This window comes from Python bivittatus, unplaced genomic scaffold (genome assembly GCF_059951505.1).
Source record: "Python bivittatus isolate LINGU-HERP-01145 unplaced genomic scaffold, Pbiv_v1 ctg000210_np1212, whole genome shotgun sequence".
NCBI classification, from domain to species: Eukaryota; Metazoa; Chordata; class Lepidosauria; order Squamata; family Pythonidae; genus Python; species Python bivittatus.
The window spans coordinates 2,744,640-2,766,859 of record NW_028277053.1 but is presented as its reverse complement, the minus strand read 5'-3'; the positions used below and the strand labels follow the sequence as shown (position 1 = coordinate 2,766,859).

The following is a 22,220-nucleotide window of genomic DNA, read 5'->3' as shown; positions in this document are numbered from 1 at the left end:
ATCAGACTACTGTTGTTTCTTGAGGAGGTTCTGGGCATGAAATCTCCAGAGATGGTTGATGGACTTTTCCTGGTTCATGATCATTGGCCATGATACTGGAGAACGATGGAGTTGAAATCAACAAGGGCTGAAGACCCACCATTTGCCACTACTTCAGCCTTAAAAGCAGTGACAGTTTGCAACTCACATCTTGGAACCTATGTTAGGTCTGTTAATCTGCTGCTGTAGTTCTTGGGCATGGCGTTGCTTCTTTTAACCTTTTGCATGAGATGCTCTGTAGCTTCAATAAATGAATTCTTTTTTGTCAGCTGTAAGGTTTCGGTCATAATGCAAATTTTGCAAGGGGACCTCAAGCAGAGTGAAAAATGTGTGCATTTATTTACATGGACTGATTTGCTTCAAAACATTTCCTTTTTAGGAATTACTCATTTTATGTGCTGGACAACCAAAACTTGCAGCAGCTGTGGGACTGGAGCCATCATAACCTGACCATCAAAGAAGGAAAGATGTACTTCGCTTTTAATCCTAAACTCTGTGTTTCTGAGATTTACCAAATGGAGGAGGTTACTGGAACCAAAGATCGACAGAGTAAAGGCGATATCAATCCAAGAAACAATGGGGAAAAAGCCTCCTGTACGTGAGAAATTTGGTGAAGTTAAACTTGTCGTTATTCTACCACAAGTTAAGTTGTGGTATAATAACCAGGAATGGAAGATGCTTCTTTTCTGAGCCTAAGTAACAGGAGTTAGGCAGTGATCCAGATTTGAGGTGGGAAAGGTCGTTGAGAGCACGTGTAGGCAGGCAAGTTGCTCCTGTTGGCAGCTCCTCAGCAAGCTGCGCCTTTTCCTGGACTCATACAGACTTTGGATTGCTGCATAACCCTAATAAATAATGTGCTTCTATTTCATACATTCATCAAAGATTTCTGTTAAACTGACAAAATTCACACGAAAAACCCAAATATGAGCTAAGGGATTTAAAGGATGGTGTTTGGGATGCTGAGGTCTTTTGACAGTTGTTTTTTTATGGGTTTTTAAATGGGCTTTAGTCATCCTTTTCAGTTACATTTTAATTTTGATGTTCATTTGTTGGTTAGGCACCTAGAGCAGTGTTTCCCAGCCTTGCCAGGCTTCCAGCATGGGCATCGCTAAGAATTCTGGTAGTCCATATGCCTAGAAGTTGCCAAGGTTGGATAATGCAGGTAGTCCTCGCTTACCGATGGTAATTGGGACTGGCAAGTCTGTTGCAAAGTGGCATGGTCATAAAGCGCAATGTCACACGACTGTGCCAGCTTACAACGGCAGTCCCGACACTTCCAGTTGCCATCATTAAGCGAATCCTACGTGGTCGTTAAGCCCGACATAACATGATTGCCACTTGCAACCTCCTGCCAGCTTTCCCATTGACTTTGCTGGCAGAGAAGGCCACAAATGGTGATTACAGGATGCTGTGATCATTGTAATTACAAGCCAGTTGCCGAGTGCCCAAATCACAATTGTGTGACTAGGGGATGCTGCAATGGCCGCAGCTATGAGGACTGTCATAACTTCGAACAATCACTGAACGAGTGGTTCGGTGAGGACTACCTGTAGTGGCTTAGAACCTTGTGTATTGGTGGTGTGGTGGTGGTAAGGTGAGGCATAAATTTTGTAAATAAAGTAATTGGTAAAACAAAACCAGTACCCCCCTCCCCCCCAAAAAACCTACAACAATATCCATGACAGCAAAATTCAGCATTTAAAACACTGGGGAGAATAAAAAGGTCTTCATCTGGCATTATAATATTCACAATGTCAGCTCTGGGCATGCCTCTCTGGAGAATGTTTTCTATAGCATTTGGGGGGTGGGGGGAGCTCTGTCTCTCTTATAGACATCTATCCAATTCACTTGGTGGAGACATGCTGAGAAGGGCCTCTGAAGATGGCTTTAGGATTTGGGTAGATAAATATCAAAGGTGCCACTGCTTCAGGGACCTTCCCTAAACTTTTTAGAGTTTTATGAGTTAAAACCAGCACTTCAAAGCAGCTATCATTTCCATACTGAATTAGCATTCCCAACATTTTACACATATCCCTTCAATTAGTAAAGTAGGCAGGGATTATTTGCAAGGCAAATGTGGGGCTCAGAAAAGTAGTTTCTTTATAAGGCCCTGAGAAATTAATGCCTTATGCTCAGTTTTAGAAACAATGTCCTAGTTCAAAGCTTATAGGTGCATCAGTCTGATGAGTGATTGGTGAGCAGGTTATTGAAACAGTCTCCTCTCCACCTCTGGCATCTGAAACAGACATTCAATATGTTATTTTTTAAAGAGGTTTCCCTGTGTTCCTTCTGTGTAAGTGTATATGGAACTAGGATCCATGTCACAGATACAGATGTTGGTGTGTATTAACACATGAAAGAGGATCACGCACATCCATTTGTCAGCCTTGGAGATGTTACAAAAGCTTTGGCCATTGTCTCCTATGTTACTACCAAGTTCTGTGCTAGGCTTCACTTGTTGCCTTATTATTCTTATAAAAAGAAAAGAAAAAAGCTCATTTGCCTACATGGACTTTTTAAAATGTGTGCAGGATAGAAGAGGGTTGAAACATTTGTTCTCAGAGGATTGGCCAATTGTTGTACCAAGACAAAAAGCAACTGAAAAATCCAACTGTATGCTGGATTCCCAGGCCAAGAATTAAGGTTCTCTAAAAACAAACACCCACCATCTGCAAAACAAATAATATTGAAGCTTGTTTCAAATTGGACAGCTTTTGAAGATATGAAGACCAGACTTTGCTTTTGAAATTAGTTTAAGCCCGACCATGTCAATTTAGATTGGTTAATGGGCTTTGCATAAAATTGGGGGGGGGGGGGTTACAGAAATTTGTTGTTCTTAGGTAGATTGATTCACACATAATCTGTTTTTTTCCCTTGTGGATGTAAGAAAAAAGCTGGGAAAAACAAAATACATCATTTCAGGGTCAAATTGTTGCATGGAACACCAGACTGTGCCATTTGGTTGATATGACAATCTTTCCTGCCCTAAAACACTATGAAGCACTTCCTCTTCTGGAATATTTGCTTTTGGAAAACTGCTGGACTTCCCCCCAGAACAGCTGGATTGGTGTGACCTAAGCAAAAAATTGAAAGTTTGGGTATCTCCCTGACATTTTGTATAACCTACATTATCATGTTAAAAAAAAAGTTGCTCTGGAAATAGCTGTCTGCCCTATCAAGTCTGGATCAGCCGTTTTCTGCTGGGAAAGGAAAAGGTCATATTCCCATGATGCTGGTCTGTTTTAGAGGAGAACATGTTTTACCTCCCAAAATTGTGATTCATCCACTTTTGAGCAAAACCAAGGAACAGATCTCCCAGTTGTGGAGCGTAGTTCCAGAAAACCACTCAAATAAACTCTCTTGCAATGAACTGAGCATCGTAATACATTCCATTCCTGTGTGTTAGTGGCAATTCAGCCAAGTGTGCTGTTTTGTATTTCAGGTGAAAGTCACATCCTGAAATTTGTTTCCAACACTACAATGAAAAATCGGATCAAATTAACATGGGAACAGTATCGCCCTAAAGATTACAGAGATTTGATTAGCTTCACCGTTTATTACAAAGAAGCGTAAGTATGCAGAACTAGACATTTCTACGGAGGCCAGAGCGAGGATGTGTGTTTTCTTTGGCAGTATTTCCCAACCGTTGCAACTTCCAGATGTATAGACCACAACTCTCAGAATTTTCAGAAATGATCCTGCTAGATGGGGAATTCTGGGAGTTGAAATCTATGCACTGGAAGTTGCCAAGCTTGTGAAACACTGATCAGAGCAGAATAGCAGGCTGTATAAATAAAGCTGTTATTTAAGTTGAACCAATAGTTATCTAATCTCTAATGGAAACCACTAAATTAAAAATAAAGGGCAAATATTGCCAAGATAAAAACCACATTTTTTAATGTCACAGCTCCATCAGAGTAATGTGTGTAGGATAATGTAATGGAGATTGTAATGCCAGTTTTATCTGAAAGCAACCTTCCCCAATTGGTGCCTTCAAGACATATTTAGGCTACAACTTTCTCTGCTTTTTCTTTTAAATCTGAAGTGTACAGCCATTTTTGGACCAAGGCTATATTTGACTTTGAGGGGCATGGCAAGTGTCTTTTCCCCCCAAAGTCTGGGGTCAGATCAGGTGAAAGACAGAAACTGGACAAAAGCAAAGATGGCTAAATGTAATTAAATTGAATTAAAAGTAATAAAAATTTAATGCATACCATTCCTATGATGATTCCCCATATATTTAACAGTTTTCGTCTCCTCTCATGTAAAAATTACAATTCGATAGCAACGTTGGCCAAGTGTCGGGGGAGACACACGAAAGGCCTTAAAAATAATGTCCTCTTGTTGAGTCAGGAGCAGGGAGATCAATCTTCTGGTAGCTAAGCTGAGGGCTGCAAAGTGGATGGGAACATATCTCAAATGTGGGCAGGGTTGGGTGAAAATGTGGGCTTTTCCTTTAGTGGTACTATGCCTCTTGGAGGCTTAGGTTAACATTTTGATCCTTTTCCTACCTCAGAATGATGGGAAATTGCCTTCACTTTCCAGCAGTTCTGATCAGAGTAGTATAAGTGTTATTTTATAAGAAGGAGAAGTCCTAATTCCTTTGGTTGCCCATTTCAGAGCCTTCAAGAACGTGACCGAATATGACGGGCAGGACGCATGTGGTTCTAATAGCTGGAACATGGTTGATGTGGACCTGCCTCCTAATAAAGAGGACAATCCAGGAATTTTACTGCAGGCACTGAAACCATGGACTCAGTATGCAATTTATGTCAAAGCTGTCATGCTCACCATGATGGAGAATTACCATGCTCATGGAGCAAAGAGTGAGATAGTCTACATCCGCACTAAGGCTGCAGGTAAGAAGTCGTCGTGATACTTGGTGAAGAGAAAGAAAGAATTGTGTTTCTGTCTGGTGGCATTGATTGGGCAAGGAGGACCCTGCGTTTGGAAAAGTGATCCATGATGTCTTCCATGAAATTTAAACTAGCAATAAATCTTAGTATTTTGGCATAATTAGTTTTTGGCTACAAGCATGGATGCTAGGTTGTAAATCTGCTTTCTTCCTAGGAAGTCCTTGTGGGACTTTCTTAATAAATCTGTGCAGTAGCATCAATTTGTAGCTTGGCATCTTATATTGGAATAGGAAGCATTGCACAGGTTTTCCAGCAGATGGCCAGAAAATGCAGTTAGTTGCAGTGTGTCATTTATCCAAGCTTTGTGTAATTCAAACATTCAGAGTTTGGAAGAAAAATGTAGCAGTAGATGTAAAAAAAGAGGGGAAAAATGAGTGTTGAGTTTTAGAATCATTTGTATTAGTATCATTGTTTACCAATGTGAATGATGAATGCTACCAAAGTTGGAGTTATTCCAAAAGTCTGGTAGTACTGAAAGGACAGGCAGAAAACCCAAGGACTTTGCACATTGTTTGCTGTTCTTATCTTGTGAATCCTCTTAATTCTTGAATTCTTGATAGATAAGGATTTAGTAGCAGTTTACAGGCTCCATCAAAAGGATGAGGCTGTACTTGCAAAGTGATAGGAAGACCTGGACCTCTTGGAGTCATCCATGCTGAACTTGGAGACTGGTGCGGAAGGAGGAAAATGAGAGGGTGTCCTCACCATCATATGGAATTGATTTTCAGTGGCAAAGGGTTTTAATGGATGAACAGTTGTTCTTGGCACCTGTCCTTATAAGTTTGCTTACTTGGGATCTCTGTTTCTTGTCAGCGTATCAAAAGCTCCCAACGTTGATGGCTGATGGGGGTCTACTTCTGCCTGCCAGAACCTAATTGCATCCAAAGTTGGGCACTGTAGAGAGGTGATAATTGTCTGATTAATCAGACACAGGGAAATATCCAACAGCATTTAATCTTCTTGAATGAAGTCTTTCTGAGGGTGGAAATAATATTTATTTATTTGCTTAAGGTCATTCATATGCCACTTAATTGGCAGACTGTAGACAGCTTAGAATATAATATCTGCCTTGGTGACAGAGTTATAGATGTTTATCCATCTGAACTGAGCCAAGGAGGGCAGACGGAATGTGATTCAGACAGGGATGTATAAAATTGTGCTTGTGTTGAGTGTTTACGGTAAAACAACAACGTGCATTAATGCTAAAATGTTGAGGCTTGCTGTGATATGTTAGGGTTAGGTGTAGGGTTGGCCAGAATAGTAATAAAGAAAAGGTTTTGCAAAATCAAAGGACAGAAAGTGCCTGCGTTGGGCACTGAGTTTGTATTTTCTGATCATAATTAAGGTAGCAAAAGGTCAACATTTATTCTTCTTGGGTATCTCTCATTACAGTTGAACTTTTTAAAAAAAGCTGACTATGACTGTTCTCATTTGGGTTCTGAGCCTCCTTATCCTTTTGGATACTAGATGACTTACCTGGTTTATTGGTGTAGCCCTGATACCATGGAACGTGGCTTTCAAACTTCTATCTCTTCAAGAAATCCTGTGCATAGCAGTTGACTTGCTGGGAAATCCCTGTGCATTGTGGAGAAGAATTACTTGTGAGCAATGGGGAGGCATTCCAAATCATGGCTTTTCTTTAGGTGGAAGCTTGAGTGCCCCATCATAGTCCCTTGTGTGAATCAAATGTGTACTGTAAAACACCATCTTCCCATAGTTCTATGGCTAGATGTTGCATAGAAATAACTGATGGGCAGACTTTCAGGTGGGGTCTCTGCTCTTTCTTGCCTTCTCATTGAGGGATAACTGATTAGTTGTACGCCGCCCAGAGTCGCTCCTTGTGAGATGAGCGGCTATATAAATTTGAGAAATAAATAAAGTTTCCAAGAAATGCAAGGACAGTTTTCAGTATGCTGTCTTTAACGCATTATCCTGGAGTGGAAGAGTTTCAAATTCTTATGCTCACAATCCCCTATTGCCATAGTGCCATGATAGGAAACAAGGGGTCCTTCAGATATCATTGGGCTGCAGCCAGTGGTGTGCTGATAAATATTGAACAACCAATACTGCTGGCTCCATGGCTGTCACTCCACTGCTGTCACTGACTGCATGCTAGGCAGTGGGGCTCACCTCTGCTTTCAGTTGGCTTGCAAAATTCCTGTAAATTTTACAGTCGGCTCTCACAGGCCGGTACAAGTCAGCTCCAGCTCCCATAAATTAGAATATTGGGCACACTTTCAGGTGGCAGTGCTGGCCCTTCTTGTCAGGCTTGGAAGCTAAGCAGCGTTGGGCCTGGTTAGTACTTAGATGAGAGACCTCAAAGGAATACTAGAGTTGTAGGGTAGATTGGGAAGTTGAAGACATCTCCCCAAGAAAAGCAATGGCAAAGCATAGTACTGTCAAGAAACTACCTGGACCTGTCCACAGAGTCACCAGGAATGAAGCTCAACTTGGAGAATTTTACTTTAACATAATGATTGGGATTACTTATTATTGGAGCACAGCACGTTATACAAAGGAAGGAAATGTTTCCTCCCCACTCCTTTAGAGCATGAGACCTTTTCAGAGTAGCTCACTTCTGGTATGAGTTCAAGGGTGTCGCCGGAATAGAATGGAACAGTGTGCTGTACTGAAAATAGAATGTTATTGATTGATTGTCTTAGTACATTATCGGCTGTTGCAAGAAATACTTAAAAAGTTCATCATTGACTTCCTTTTCCTCTAGTCCCGTCCATACCTCTGGATGTCATCTCAGCATCTAACTCTTCTTCACAGCTGATTGTGAAATGGAATCCTCCCACTTACCCCAATGGCAACTTGTCCTACTATATTGTAAGGTGGCAACAGCAGCCTCAGGATAGTTACCTTTATAGGCACAACTACTGCTCCAAAGGTAAGGCCAGCATGGAGACATACCTGTGTGCTTTGGGACACTTTTCCTCATCTTACCAGATGCAATTTCCTACATTCATATAGAGCATCACTTTCAGTCAGGGACCCATAGGGTATCTTGGATGTCAACTCATCTGCAGGGCACTAAGTTAGGGAAAGGGGTATATCTGCTTCTTCAAAGTTCAACAATAAGTCATCAAAGCTTAATTTATACATGCAGTCCCTGCGAATGGGAGGTGCTATATTTGAATATGTTAAAGACGAAACAAAAACTTCTTTTTATCGAAAAAGCAACACAAAAATGTAGATCAGCAAAGACCAGCTCAACTTTCTGTTTAGTTTGAAGGTCAGACCTCCTGTTCAGATGGCTGTATAGTAATAAGGGACACACGTATTTATGCTTGTAGTAGAAAAAGTGGGTGCTGCTTCTTCAGCATGAGTGTCACAGCTGCTGGGTTAGTCCACCAACACCTTTTGGTTCTACCTTTTCTTTTGCACCTCTCTTTTGCCTTCCAAGATAAAGTCCCAATTCGGAGATATGCTGATGGAACTATAGATACCGAGGAAGCAACTGAACCTACCAAGCCTGAGGGATCTGGCAGTGAGAAAGGACCTTGTTGTGCATGCCCAAAGACTGAAGCAGAGAAGCAGGCTGAGAAGGAGGAAGCAGAGTACCGGAAGGTCTTTGAAAATTTCCTCCATAATGCCATCTTTTTGCCCAGGTGAGGGGGTTGTTTTCCTGCATTTCTTCTTCAGTGAATGGGATCCAGGGTGAAGACATGTATTTCTTAGAATAAAGTACTTTTATTTTAGTGATCCTAATTCTTACCTTCCCTGATAAGAATAATATAGTCTGTAAGGATTTGGCAAAGGGATGTAGACATCCCTTGCTGTGGAATGGGATGCCTTTGAAGATGAGCTTGAGCATCAGCTGTTGCTTGGGAGGGGCTGCTTGCCTGGTGAATTTAACCCTTTCTGTGACACGTAAGCACAGTTTCCTCCCTCCCTCCCTCCCTCCCTCCCTCCCTCCCTCCCTCCCTCCCTCCCTCCCTCCCTTCCTTCCTTCCTTCCTTCCTTCCTTCCTTCCTTCCTTCCTTCCTTCCTTCCTTCCTTCCTTCCTTCCCATCCATCCATCCATCCATCCATCCATCCATCTCTCCCTCCTTTCTGCCTGCCTGCCTGCCTCTTGTCTCAGCCCCATCCAGTTTTGTTCCTTTCTGATCCCTTCCCAGTGTAGCTGTTCCTTAACCCATCTCCATCCTCTTTTCTTCTTCTTTTTGCTGGAAGGAAGGAAGAAAATGTAGATGTGTCTAGTATATATTCGTGTGTGTGAGAGAGAAAATGGTTAGTACACACACATGGGGATCCATTAACTTTACAAGTAGGGACCTTGTTTTATAGACAGTTCGTTTTAATTAATAACTATGAATTCAGTTCATATAGATTTTTTATTGTCCTGGCCCTGCTTGTGGGGAAGGAATATGGCTTCTGATTTGATAGATAGGTATACATACACAAGTGAAATTTTTGTACTCTCACTGCATCTGTTAGAGAGGATCTTCTCCTCCACCCAGCATATTCTAGGGCCATTTTGACTGTTGTTGAGTCAAGGACACTTGAAAGAACTCTTCATCTGTAAGAGTCTCCCGGCTCTTACAGGTGAAGGAAGCGTTTTCCCCCTGTATTCTTCTCAATGCTTTGACAGATGCCAAAATGATTCGGGAGAGAATTGCCTGGCTTTGGGGAAGATTTAGAAAAGCAACTTTCCCAATAAAACTGTTAATATTTGAGGGTAGACTTCTGAGTTGCAGAGCATCGCTTGAACCTCTTGCTGTACCTAGCTGGATTAGCTCCACTGACCAAAACTCTTAGGGTCATTGCTGGTTCATGTGGGAGTTTTATGTGTTTCTTCTTAGATTTCTCCTTCTCTTTCTGCTCTCCTTTCCTATTGCTTATTCCCCTGGACCATTCCCTTGAGTTTCTTTCCTGCCGTGCTCTGGAGGAACTAAGAATGGCAAACCGAAACCTTCCTTTCTATCTTGGAGACCAGGGCAGTCCCACCAGCTACTGTTAAACGTTTTGTAATGTAAAATATAGCCTGCTCCAAAATAGATGCCATATTTCAGAAAATGCTTAATTTTGGAGCAGTATGTGTTAGCCATGTGACTTTCTTTAAATGATCTCTTCGTGCCTATGTGTGGGCGCTGGGTGGAACAAAGGGTTACTAACACAAGAAACTTCTTGAATCCAGAGGAAAGCGCTGGCATGTTATTAGCAATCTTAACTTTCCGTAGATTGCAGTTTGTAGGGAAATATGTAAGCGGTAGGGTTTCCTGATGTGAGCCTGACTGCCTGGGCTTATCCCCCCATCCTGGTTCAGCTTGCATTCATAATTGAATGCATAATTCTTTTTCAGTGCTCTAAGAACCATACAGGCGGAGCTCACGTCTGGTAACTCACCAAGCGGTTAAAATGATTACTAAGAATCCTAAATGTCAGGGAAGTGTGAGATTACAACATGAAATGAGATGTCGCTCTGGGCCTTATCTCTGTCCATGACCCATCCTACATATTTCACTCCCCCCACCAACTCCAAGGATATCAATTCATCTGTCAGCCCGAATGGTACACTGTGGTTTCAGTCTTCTTTTAAAATCTGTGATTCAGTTCATACGTTGCTTTCACTCATAGTTTGTTTCGCTGCAGTTGAAAGAAATCCAAAGTGGTTGGCGTCACAGGGCATGTTAAGCCCTGAAACGTGGCTTAGAGAGGACAGCTTTCCCCAACAGGTTAAGGCAAAATGGAGTAAACCACGCTGGACTAAATGCACGAAGCTAACATGCCTCTCATTACATTGTTGTGAAAGGAGCAGAGAATCAGACTATGAGCTTTCACTCACTTCAGTTTTTAATAATTCATTGGATTGTGATTTGGTTAAGAAAAAACCAGACCTCTCTCTTCCATTTTTATATTTAGTTAACTTTTTGTTTAAAAGATTTATATGACCGCCCATCTTAAGCAACTCTGGGCGCCTCACAACCACCGTGAAACCGATCATTGTAAAACAATCATAAAACAGTAGAATAAAGCAAAAACCCTGCGGGTTTTGGATGTCCCACAGCAAGCTTCAGTTGCCCTCAATCCGTACTTTCTCTCGGTACGTGTAGCTGTTCTGTCTATACATTCTGTCTGCATATGTAGCTGTCACTGGATTTTCCCTGCCATTTAAACTGATCTTGCATAGTTATGACTGTGTCGTTGTCCTGTCTCATTGTTCCTTTTCTTTCTAGTAAAATGTCTCTTCTAGGCTTTGCAGAAATCCATTGCGTGTCATTTGACTCGGGAGTCAACCCAAATCGGTAGAGCTAGTGTAGCCCTTGAATCCTATTTTGGGGGGCTCCGGAGCCCCAAAACACAAACTCCGAATCATTTTGAGGCAACAGAGGCACACAAACTGTAGGGAAAGTCATAGCTTTGGCTTCCTGTAGCTCAGGATAAAGCAGAACACCCTCTTCTCTCCCTGTTTTTATTATATTTTAATGGCTTTTTATTCTTATTTTTATTGTAAACCCCCAGAGTCACTCTCTGAGTGAGATGGGCGGTGACTAAATTTGAAATATAAATAAATAAAATGAATAGGCCGCACGACCCTTGCCTCCCCTTCAGATTTTTAAGTCTGACCCTTCTCTGATTTAGGACTATTTTGACTGAAGCTGCATGGAGGGATGGGTGTACATTTGGTTTTTTAATCTCTTAATATCTTCGGATGCCGTTTTCTCTCAAAATATTGTGGCCTTTGAGTGCAGCTTTGAATTTCTGGGAGATTGAAGGCTGGTTGTTCCGGGTTTTCTTGGTTCTTGGTCCAGGCCTGATCGGAGGCGGAGGGATTTGTACCGAGTTGCAAACGCGACTTTTGCCAGTAAGAACAGGACGGGGATCGTTCCAGAACACTTTAGCAACGGAACCGACCTGGAAGAGGGCGAGATGGAATTTCCCTTCTACGAAGCCAAAGTGGAGGGCAAGGAGCGGACTCTGATTTCTCAGCTCCTGCCTTTCACCCTTTATCGGATTGACATCCACAGCTGCAATCACGAAGCTGCACGGCTGGGCTGCAGCGCTTCAAACTTTGTCTTCGCACGGACGATGCCTGCAGGTACAGTCCCCACACTTGGTTTAGTGCGTGCGTAGCTTCAGAAAGTGTCGGGGTCCAATTTGGCACACAGACTCCCTCGTAATTTGATCCGACGTTGATCCTACGGGTTGACGAAGGAAAGGGCAGTGGGGTGATTGGAGAAAGGCAGACTATCCTTCTCAAGCTGAGGGATGTGCCTGCTGCCGATTGACCTCCTGTAGAGCGTGGGGCTAGGATGCACTACCATTTCGTGGAATTAATTTTAATACAATCGGTAAGGTCGCTCCCCAGGGATTGAATCATTTTCCTCTTCTGTCATATTAAACATTTCTCTGCCCATGTCTGCACATCACGGGTCTAAATACAGTCTGACACTGTGGTTTTCATCCTCTTTGGGAGATGTTTGCAGGATCTCAGTTGGTGAATTAGAAGGGTTTCCAACCTTGCTATGGGAATGTAAAAGTTCCTGGTTTTTTTAACTTCCTTTTTTTGGGTCAATATATAACTTTTGGGCCACGTTTGTTCAAAGATAGGTCATCTTAGATCGTGGCTATGGTTTTGAGTTACACCATCTCTTGTACTTACTTTCTGTAGAAGGGGCTGATAACATTCCAGGAACAGTAACATGGGAAGGGAAAGAAGAAAACACAATATACCTGAAGTGGCCAGAACCGGTTAACCCCAATGGGTTGGTTTTGATGTATGAAATCAAATATGGACAAAATGGAGAGGTAAGAAGGGCAATGACTTTGGTGTTATTATTTAATGATATTTCTAAACCACTAATTACAATTAAAGTCTACAGATTCAAACTTCCTGAATGCTTATGTAACATCCAGATATGAAATCTTTACAGTGAACATTGCCCCAAACAATATAGTATCCAATATCAGGGTAAGATCTTAACCCAGAGGTATATCTTGCAACAGAGGTTAAAAACACAACAGAGCAGGTAGCTCACATTTCAAGAAAGGATGCTGAAAAGATTTAGCTAACAGGCTGGTTATTGTGATGTGACAGCTTAAAGAATAAAATACAATTAACAAACTCTTTCTGGTGACCATTGTGTTATAGTAAATAAGATGGTCTTTCATCTAACTACACTGCAGTTAATGGTCTGAGTCCCCCTTAAGACTAAGGCAGTGTTTCTCAACCTTTGTAATTTCCAGGTGTGTGGGCTTCAAATCTCAGAATTTCACACCCAGGATGGCTGTCGGTGAGAATTCTGGGCGTTGAAGTCTACACACCTGGAAGTTGCCAAGGTTAGGGAAATACTGGACCGAGGCCTAAAATGGTTGGTTTTCTTTTGGTGTTCTTCAGTGTGTGAAGTCATACATTAAGGCTTCATATTATATAGCAATCAGGCCACTATGCCAGGCTACTTTGATTTATTCAGTCTTGGTTTAATGCTGTTTTTGAACCCAATCATTGTTACTGTTACGTGTAGGTCTTCGTGGGTACAGTGTTACTGCAGCTTCCCATTTATTATGACTTATTTTGATAATTAAAATCTGTACAATGAAATTGAAGTCAGATACGGCAAGGGAATCAGGTAGGGTCCCTGAAGCCATTGTGATGATAGATACCACTTTGTTTAGCAACCAAATGAATGGGTACATTTCAGTGATAGAGGACACATTGTCCATGTCACAGGCCTCGGGTTTCACCCTGATATCTCCAGGTTGGTAAAACTCCTGCCTGAAATGCCGAAGAGTCATTGTCAGCCAATGGAACTCACCCTTCTGAACCTAAACTCCTCCAGATGTTTTCATTGTTTATTTCCAACCACCCTAACCAGTGGCCAGGGATGATGGGCGTTATAATTCAACCACTCAGAGGGACCCATGTTGGGGAATGAATCATTTTCTGATTTGGTGTAAGGCAGTTTCCTGAGATTTCTATGAGGTCACTGATGGAACTGTGCCATTTTGGAACACAAAACAAGCAGAAAAGCAGGTTTCTCTTTTTTCACTGTCAAAATTAAATCTGAAGAAGAGTGTTTGTATAATGTTCTCTTTTGTTCTTTGGTGATCTGTTTAAATCAAGCTAGACAGTCTAATGAAGTCTTGGATATACCTTTTAGCAAGTTTTCTATATCGTGAGTGAGCGTATGCCTATTTCCTTGAAATTTTTTTTACAAGATCGCTCAGATTTTGTGCATTTGAGGGGGAAAAAAACAAATCAATGAGGGAAAGAGGAAAAATACCTTCCACAGTAGTTGGAGAAAGTTCCAGAGGAACCTGAACCCCTTTATTATTGCCTTGCCTTGCAAGAATGAATTAAAAAAAATAATTTAACCCCTTCTCTTCTCCATTTACCCAACTTTATAGGAAAAACGGGAATGTGTTTCCAGGCAAGAATATAAGAAACTTGGGGGAGCCAGGCTGACACACCTGAACCCTGGGAATTACACAGTTAGAGTCCAGGCTACTTCACTAGCTGGGAACGGATCCTGGACGGAGCCAATCTCGTTCTATGTCCAACCCAAACGTAAGCTTTTTGGATGTTGGGTACCCTGGAAGAAGAAAACAGATCTAGGATGAGGAATGGTATAAATTCCCCCCCCCCCATGTTATATATTCGTTAGACACCAGCTCTTTTAATGGGATTCTCTACAGCTCTGGAGCGTGGGGTCTCCTTGATCATTTAGTCAAGACTGCTTGGAATGGACCTTTAACACATTTAGAAGCATTGTGTATGTGTGTGCCTCTGTTGCTTTCAGTGAGAGCTTACTTGGGGGTGCTGGTGAGCTTGTTCTGAGAAGAAAAGTGCCACCTTTGGGGCACTGAGGGCACTTCCGATCTTTGCATGGGACTTGGGCTGCACTCCAATGTGTGAATGGAACAAGAAGGGAGCAGGGCAGGATTTTATTTGAATATTGTACAAATTATAACAGAAGGACAGGTTTTGGAGTGGACCCCAGGTATATCTAAGAGTTCTGCACTGGGCAGTGCAGATAATAACTTTCCCCAAACTACACCTTGGTGACATGTTGGACTCTAAGTCCCATGTACCCCAGCCAGCATGACATCTTGAACAGGCTGACTGGGGCTCGTGGAATTTACTAGTCCAACTCCTCTGAGATATGGTTTCCCAGTTGGTAGGGATACTGGGTGGGAGGTATTAAGACCACCTCTGAAGGGTACCAGGTTGGGGAAAGTAAATCATGATACACAAGTAATGGTGCTTTTTTTTTTTTGAAATGCTGGGTCCTCTTTGTTGCAGCAGCAGACTACGGGAATTTCTTGCATCTGATCATCGTGCTCCCCATTGCAGTCCTGCTGATCATCGGAGGGCTCCTGATCATGCTCTATGTCTGTAACAAGAAGAGGTGAGGCCTGAGCAGAATTGCCGATTGATTGATTGATTGATTGATTGATTGATTGATCAGAGCCCCTTGTAATGAAATGTTTATTACAGTCAAAAGACCCAGTAAGGGCTCCTTTTCAGCTGACCTCAATTTGGTGCTTGGATTCGCACAGGGAAGGGATTCTTATGAAACACTTTATATAATCTCTCTCTCTCTCTCTCTCTCTTTCTCTCTCCAAGCAAATCCCAGCAAATGGAATAAATAATTCTGACAAACATTACAGGCAATATTAAGTAGTCCAAAAGTGGTATATTCTTCCTGTCCTTCCTCCCCCTCGTGTTCACAGCCCCCACACTTCCTTTTCAACCTTTCTTTTTCATTTAAGGACATGACTTACTTTTGCATAATTAAAACGAGCAGATGCGGGTCTCAGGGTAGCTTTCATCATTCATCCTTTCTTCACGGGGATGGAATACAATTTTCCGAAAAGTTGTCACTTTCTCACAACCGTTCTCGTCAAACATCGCTACTGTCAGCTTTTTCTATTATTAGCTGAACACCTCTTTCAAAGCTTCTGGAGTGGGATAAATGGATGGGAGTAGTTAATCCTAGCAAGGACAGGTTCCCTAAGTTCATATCTCCCTCATTTACCTGGTGTCACTTGCCTGGTGTCACAATCTCATATTCCACTTCTCAGGATGGTGGAAGGAAGGTTAAGTTGATGATGCAGTAAGTCTTATAAAATCCCTGAAACAGTTATCTGTGTTGTTAGTGTATTCGTTAGGGAGGGACCGGTCTTGACATCGTCAAAAGTGGCATCAGACACGGTGTGGGGGTGCGTGTAAAAAAACATGTGCAATTCAAAGATTTGTGCTTGTGCGTGCATGCACGCACACACATGCAAATGCTATCTTGTTCAGACCTGCAGAAAATCAGAAAACTGTAAAAGACAGAGCTAAGGACAGTTGCAGATCTCTTCCTGATATAACAACAATAATGAACCATTAAATGTATATGCTGCCCGACTCCCAGCGACTCTGGTGGTTGACAAGTGGTTAAAAATGTTTAAAAACAAATGGCAATACAAAAAACACAAAACAAAAACACAAAGTGACAAAGAAAACAAATCCAGATGGGAACAAGGGAAGGGCAGAAAAGGGGCCTCTGTTGTCCTCAGAAAGGCCTGAGTGAAGAGCCACATTTATGCCACTCCAGTTATCAATTTTAGGAAATAACTGTCACCTGAAAATGCAAATGTAAGGGGTCCACCAATGCATAAGACGTACGGGGGAAGTAACACATCATATTCCTCGCACCTCCATACAACGTGCTAAAAGTAGTTATTGGTGCGTGGGGGTGGTTGTGTTTTAAAAGCGAGTCCCAGAACAGAGCTCCAAGTGAGAGGCCCAAAATAGTGTGAAGATTCTGTCCTCTGTTTGTGGAGATGGGCATCAACGTGAAGAAGTAACTGCTTTTATTTTAACAGGAACAGCGACAGGCTTGGGAACGGAGTACTTTACGCTTCTGTGAATCCTGAATATTTCAGCGCTTCGGATGGTGAGTTAGCTCTTCACAAGCAAAGTTTTGGAGCAGGGTGAATGGCGTTTGCAGAAGCAAAGGCAAGCATTCACTCCTGTTGTTGGGCAGGCAGGCAGTTGCTAGAGATAAAATGCCTTTCTCCTCCTCCTCCTCCTCCTCCTCCTCCTCCTCCCTCCTCCCTGCTCCTGCTCCTGCTCCTGCTCCTGCTCCTGCTCCTGCTCCTGCTCCTGCTCCTGAAACAATAGTCAGCTCTTGGAATGATTCAAGTGGCTTCTTCAAATTTCACTGCTTTCAGCGTATAAGTTATACAGCTGTCCTTCAGTTATCAGATTTCTTCCTATGAAGGGGGTCGGGATGTCTTTTAGTTAGGGGCGGTGTTTCTCAACCTTGGCAACTTTAAGCCGAGTGGACTTCCACTCCTAGAATCAGATGTTAAATGTCTGAAAATTTTGGCATTCTAGCATTCACCTAATTATCTGTATGAGTTTCCCTCTCTAGCATCTGGATATGTAAATTCATATCCTGTTTGAACCATAGACTCACTGGTTGTAATCAGTAGCTTTAGCCATAATGTTATATGTGATTGGTTTAGGTTTGGTTTAGGCTTAGGATGTTGTGTGAACACAGCTGTTGTGGTTCCTTTGCTAAATCATGACTAAACAAACACAGTTCAATGTATCATGTCAACAGAGTCACTGTATATTCTTGGGCATCACCCATTCCCTGCAACTCGGGCAGGTTTACAACAGGATGGAACAATGTAATGGTTTCAAAGCATTTCAATGTGAATGTAAACACCATTGGAAAGTAATTCTTAAAGTATTAGATTTGGCATTGTGAAATATATTATTACAGGAAAGGAAACTTTCCTGTTCCTAATGTTGTCTACTTTCACTGAGGCTTTCATATCAGAGTGATTTTCACAAAATTTGTCTGTGATTTTGCAGTGTACGTGCCAGATGAATGGGAAGTGCCCAGGGAAAAGATTACTATGTGCCGAGAACTGGGACAAGGCTCTTTCGGAATGGTATATGAGGGGCTGGCAAAGGGTGTTGTTAAAGATGAGCCAGAAACCAGGGTGGCCATCAAGACTGTCAATGAATCAGCAAGTATGAGAGAGCGGATAGAGTTTCTGAACGAAGCCTCGGTGATGAAGGAGTTCAACTGCCATCATGTTGTAAGTCACTGAACTATGCAAAGCTCTATTGGTTTCTTTCGTCTTCCCACCACCCCAGACTCACATATACATTACAGGTAGTTCTCATTTAACAACCACTCATTCAGCGACTGTTCAAAGTTATGACAGCGCTGAATGAGGGGGAGTTATGACCGGCCCTCAAAGTTCCGGCCGTCCCAGCACCCTCGCGGTCATGTGATCACAATCTGGGTGCTTGGCAACCAGCTCACACTTACAATGGCTGCAGCATCCTGTGATCATGTGATCGCCATGTGCCACCTTCCCTGCCAGCTTCCCACAAGCAAAGTCATTGGGGAAGCCGGCAGGGAAGGTCACAAGTCACTTGGGTAAGTCACTCACACTCTGCCCCACCCGGCAGTAGCCAGTCCCGCTGCGCTCACGTTACAGGCCACCCACCCACCCACCCAGCAGCAGCCACTTAACTGCCTACCAGCCTGCTTGTGAGCCACCTGGGACTTGCCTAATGACCCACGATCCTTGCTTAACAACAGCAACGAGGAGTGCCAGGATTGCAATTGCTATGCAATGAGGTCACATGACATCACGCTTTATGACCACATCGCTTAGCGACAGAAATTCCAGTCCCAATTACCATCATTAACCAAGCATTTCCTGTACTAGAATGCTGGAATATGTAATTTAACATAGAAAAATCAGCAGGTTTTTTTTGCTTTTACTATAGTTTAGTACATAATTGAGTACATGACGTTTCTTAGCCATTTTTAGGTTTTGTCTTTTTTTTCCTTTTGGATTTCCCAATGAAATGCATGCTGTTTTATATTTAAGACATTAAGACATGTCATTTATATGTAACATGATAAAATCAAGGCGAAGCTACCAGTGCATGGATAAACCTTTATTATTAGAATTGCTAAGATTGGAACCTATCCATAAGAGAAAAATTGATGTGGTCCTTGATGGAAAGAAAAAATGAGTTCCGAAGCTGTGCTGCCAGTAGCTTCATTCCATACAATATGAGTCATATTTAAGGTAGAATTATATACGAGTGCCCACAAGGCCTTTCTGTTCCCAGTGCAAATAAAATATGGATGTTCCCATTAAAACCAACTTCCCCAGCATGATCCCCCAATCAGCGTGACCATCAGTTCCAGTGACTGACCTTCTTCCCAAGTTCCTACGCCCATAAGCATGCAATTTGCATGTTTCTTTTGACAGGTTCGGCTTCTTGGAGTTGTCTCTCAAGGCCAGCCCACTCTGGTCATCATGGAACTCATGACACGAGGAGATCTGAAGAGCTACCTGCGGTCTCTCCGCCCAGACACGGAAGTATGTGTGTGGTCGTGGGAGGAAATGCACTTCGTGCAAAGAGGATGGTCTTTGAAAACCGCTTCATTTTTATGTGGGGGTTAGTCCAGGTCATCCGCTGTAGTGTTGGGAGAGTGGTTCAGATCTTTGCCACTTCATGGTTGATTTGCAACCCCTATTTACTGATTGATTAAAAAGGATATGCAGTGTCCTGGACGCGTTCTTTTCCTCACCCATTTGTTAATTCGTGGAGGACTTTCTGTCAAGCTGCAGGTCTTTCAGTTATAAGCACATTAGTTCGTTGCTGATCTTCCAAGCATCTTTCTTTGCTTTTCTTTTAAAAGGTTTGGGCGCCATAGCTAGTCACGTGTTACTAGACAAAGAATAAATAATATTTATTCTTTATAATAGAATAATAGAATAGATTGCAGAATAAATAATAGCAGAAATATGGACGCAGTGCATTATACTCCAAAGAGGCTTCAGAAAGAAAGTTTAAAAACTTCCCACAACCTAAAGGGATAACAAAATACATGCTAGGACCGCAATTGTAGGAATTGCTGTATTTGTGACATGTAGGTCACAGTGTATGTGACATCAGGCATTTTGAATCCTTGCATCCTTTCTGGATTACTGTATATGCTTGCGAATAAACTGAGAATTGTAGGTGCCAAAATGCACCCCAAAAATTGGGTTCAGCTTATTTGCAGGCGGGCTTATCCACAAGTATATATGATAATACTTTTTAAGAGTACCCTGATATCCCGTATATACTCGCATATAAGCCCATCCATGGATAAGCTGACCCTTGAATTTTTAACCAAAATACCATGAAAAACGGATAATCCATGGATTACCCACAGATAAGCTAATTGTGAAAATTAAAACATACAAAATTTTTGAGGGCCAGTTTATCCATGGGTGGCACATTCTTCGTGGTATTTTGATTAAAAATTTGAGGGTAGGCTTATTTGAGGATGGGCTTATATGTGAGTATATACAGTACTTGGGAAAATCCTTGTAAGCCCTGTTCTCCCTCCACTGCAGATTTAGAAGACACCATGGCCAACTTAGTTTGTTACAAAGCCATGTACGTTGAACGTCTCAGTTGGGGTGTTCATGTAAGAAAGCGGTTACTGTGACTTGAAAGCTGAAGAAGGATGGTTCCTGGACAGAGTTTGAAGAAGGGGGTGATTGTGGTCCACCTTTCCCAGCAGGAGAACAAAATCATGAGTTGCCGGGGTGGTAACACAGACCATATCATTTCAGGTTGCTTGACTGCAACCCAAGAGGGGCGTCTTCTTCTGCAAAGTAGCATGAAGGGTATTTGGCAAGGGCGAAGACATTCTTTACTTTTAGGGAGCTTTTTTTTTTTGGCAGAGTAGGTGGAAAGAGAGACAATATGATACAGGCTGTGCAGTCCTTCTCCATCTTGTGTGGTGGCAAGAAGAGAGCAGGCCTGAGAGGACAAAGAAAAAAAGAGAGCTGAAGGAGGCTTAATTAAAATAGCAGTGGCAGCAAGGAAATTGTAGGCTGTCTCTGAAATAGCATGTCGCCCAGCAATACCTAACCTTGGCTGATGCGTTTGTGTGTGTGTGTGTGTGTGAGAGAGAGAGAGAGAGAGAGCTCAGAGTGTTATCTAACCACACAGTGCTAAAAGGAAATGTGATTGAATTAGATAGTCCCCTGGCTAGAAAGAGCAGCGAGCTTAACTATCCATCCAAAATTTTAGCATTGTTAGTTTTATTAAGCAATGTGGTGGGTTCTAGATATTCAGTTAGGAGTAATCAGCCTTCTGGTGCCTTTTGGATTGTGGTTGAATGCAAGTCCCCAAAGCATGACCGTGGTGGGGACTTGTAGTCAGGCATGTTTGAGAAGGAGGGTCAGGCGGTAGAAAGGTGTAGAGTTAAATTATAGCATTCTTACACGGGTGCATTTAGGTGCAGATATATTGCTAACACTTCCTTCTGAAACTTCCCAAATGGGTATGACACACCCCTTTGGATTCTTATGCTGCTTCTGTGTTGCTGCAGCTGGAACACCCCTATTCTGCTAGTACATGGCTTCCATAAACTTGGTTTAAGCAAGCCACAACTTTTTCCTTAGTCCCTTACCAGTCATGTCGAGGTAGGAAAAAGAGTCAAGATGTTCTACAAGAGACAAATGTTTCCAGTTTTAGTGAGCAGGTGGGGACGTATGAAGAAGAAAAGGTGCAATTTGCTGTACAGTTACACTCCATGTTTGAGCAGCAAGATGCATTCATCACAACCTTTTAATTCTTGTTCTTGTAAATGATAAAACAGCAATCCTCTAGCCATTTTGCCCATCTGAGTGTCAACACAGTAGCTGCATGCGCCTTCCTTTGTTCTTGCTGCTAAATCAGCTGGCTTTCAGGTCTCAGTTTGAAATGTTTTGCCCTTGCTCTTGACTCTGGATTACCCAGTATGGTTGTTTAGTGTAAGGCAGCCCTGCTAATTGCTCATGACTTTCAGTAGGACGCACTGCTCCCTTTTGGTTTTGCCTTGAATTATGAATGAGTTTAGCAACAAACACTAATATTTAGTCATGCAGCTGACATTTAATATTCATGCTGGCAACAGAAGATGAGTACCCACCCCTGTGTATTCTCACAAGTTCCAAGGAAGGCAGGAGAAAGGGGGAAAAATCCTCAAGAACCAAATAAAAGTGAAATAAGGGCTGGCAGTACATGTTGAGTTCTCCCTGGCCCTTGCCGCCTTTGTGGATGGCTTCTGTTGTAAATAATTTACGGTGAGATCGTAGAAGCATCTGGTGTTTGTGAAGGAGGAAGATTAAAGTGTGACTGTAAAGCAAACAGTGTTCCTTGAGATGAGATACAGAAATATCTTGGCTCCTAAAAACATGATTGTAGAAACAACTTTGGGGGCAAGATGGGGAAAGGTTGGATGA

At 42.3% G+C, this 22,220-nt stretch overlaps 1 protein-coding gene across 1 annotated transcript in view; it reads left to right on the top strand.

Annotated features, from left to right (window-relative positions):
- IGF1R (insulin like growth factor 1 receptor) overlaps nt 1-22,220 on the top strand; it is a 180,122-nt gene that overhangs the window by 140,026 nt on the left and 17,876 nt on the right. Inside the window, exons 6-17 of the mRNA XM_088139185.1 lie at nt 419-633; nt 3,482-3,608; nt 4,660-4,898; nt 7,681-7,848; nt 8,365-8,569; nt 11,714-12,000; nt 12,574-12,710; nt 14,310-14,469; nt 15,205-15,310; nt 16,776-16,846; nt 17,776-18,005; nt 19,203-19,313. Coding sequence (XP_087995311.1) covers nt 419-633; nt 3,482-3,608; nt 4,660-4,898; nt 7,681-7,848; nt 8,365-8,569; nt 11,714-12,000; nt 12,574-12,710; nt 14,310-14,469; nt 15,205-15,310; nt 16,776-16,846; nt 17,776-18,005; nt 19,203-19,313 — 2,056 coding nt within the window. The remainder of the gene's footprint in view (nt 1-418; nt 634-3,481; nt 3,609-4,659; nt 4,899-7,680; nt 7,849-8,364; nt 8,570-11,713; nt 12,001-12,573; nt 12,711-14,309; nt 14,470-15,204; nt 15,311-16,775; nt 16,847-17,775; nt 18,006-19,202; nt 19,314-22,220) is intronic.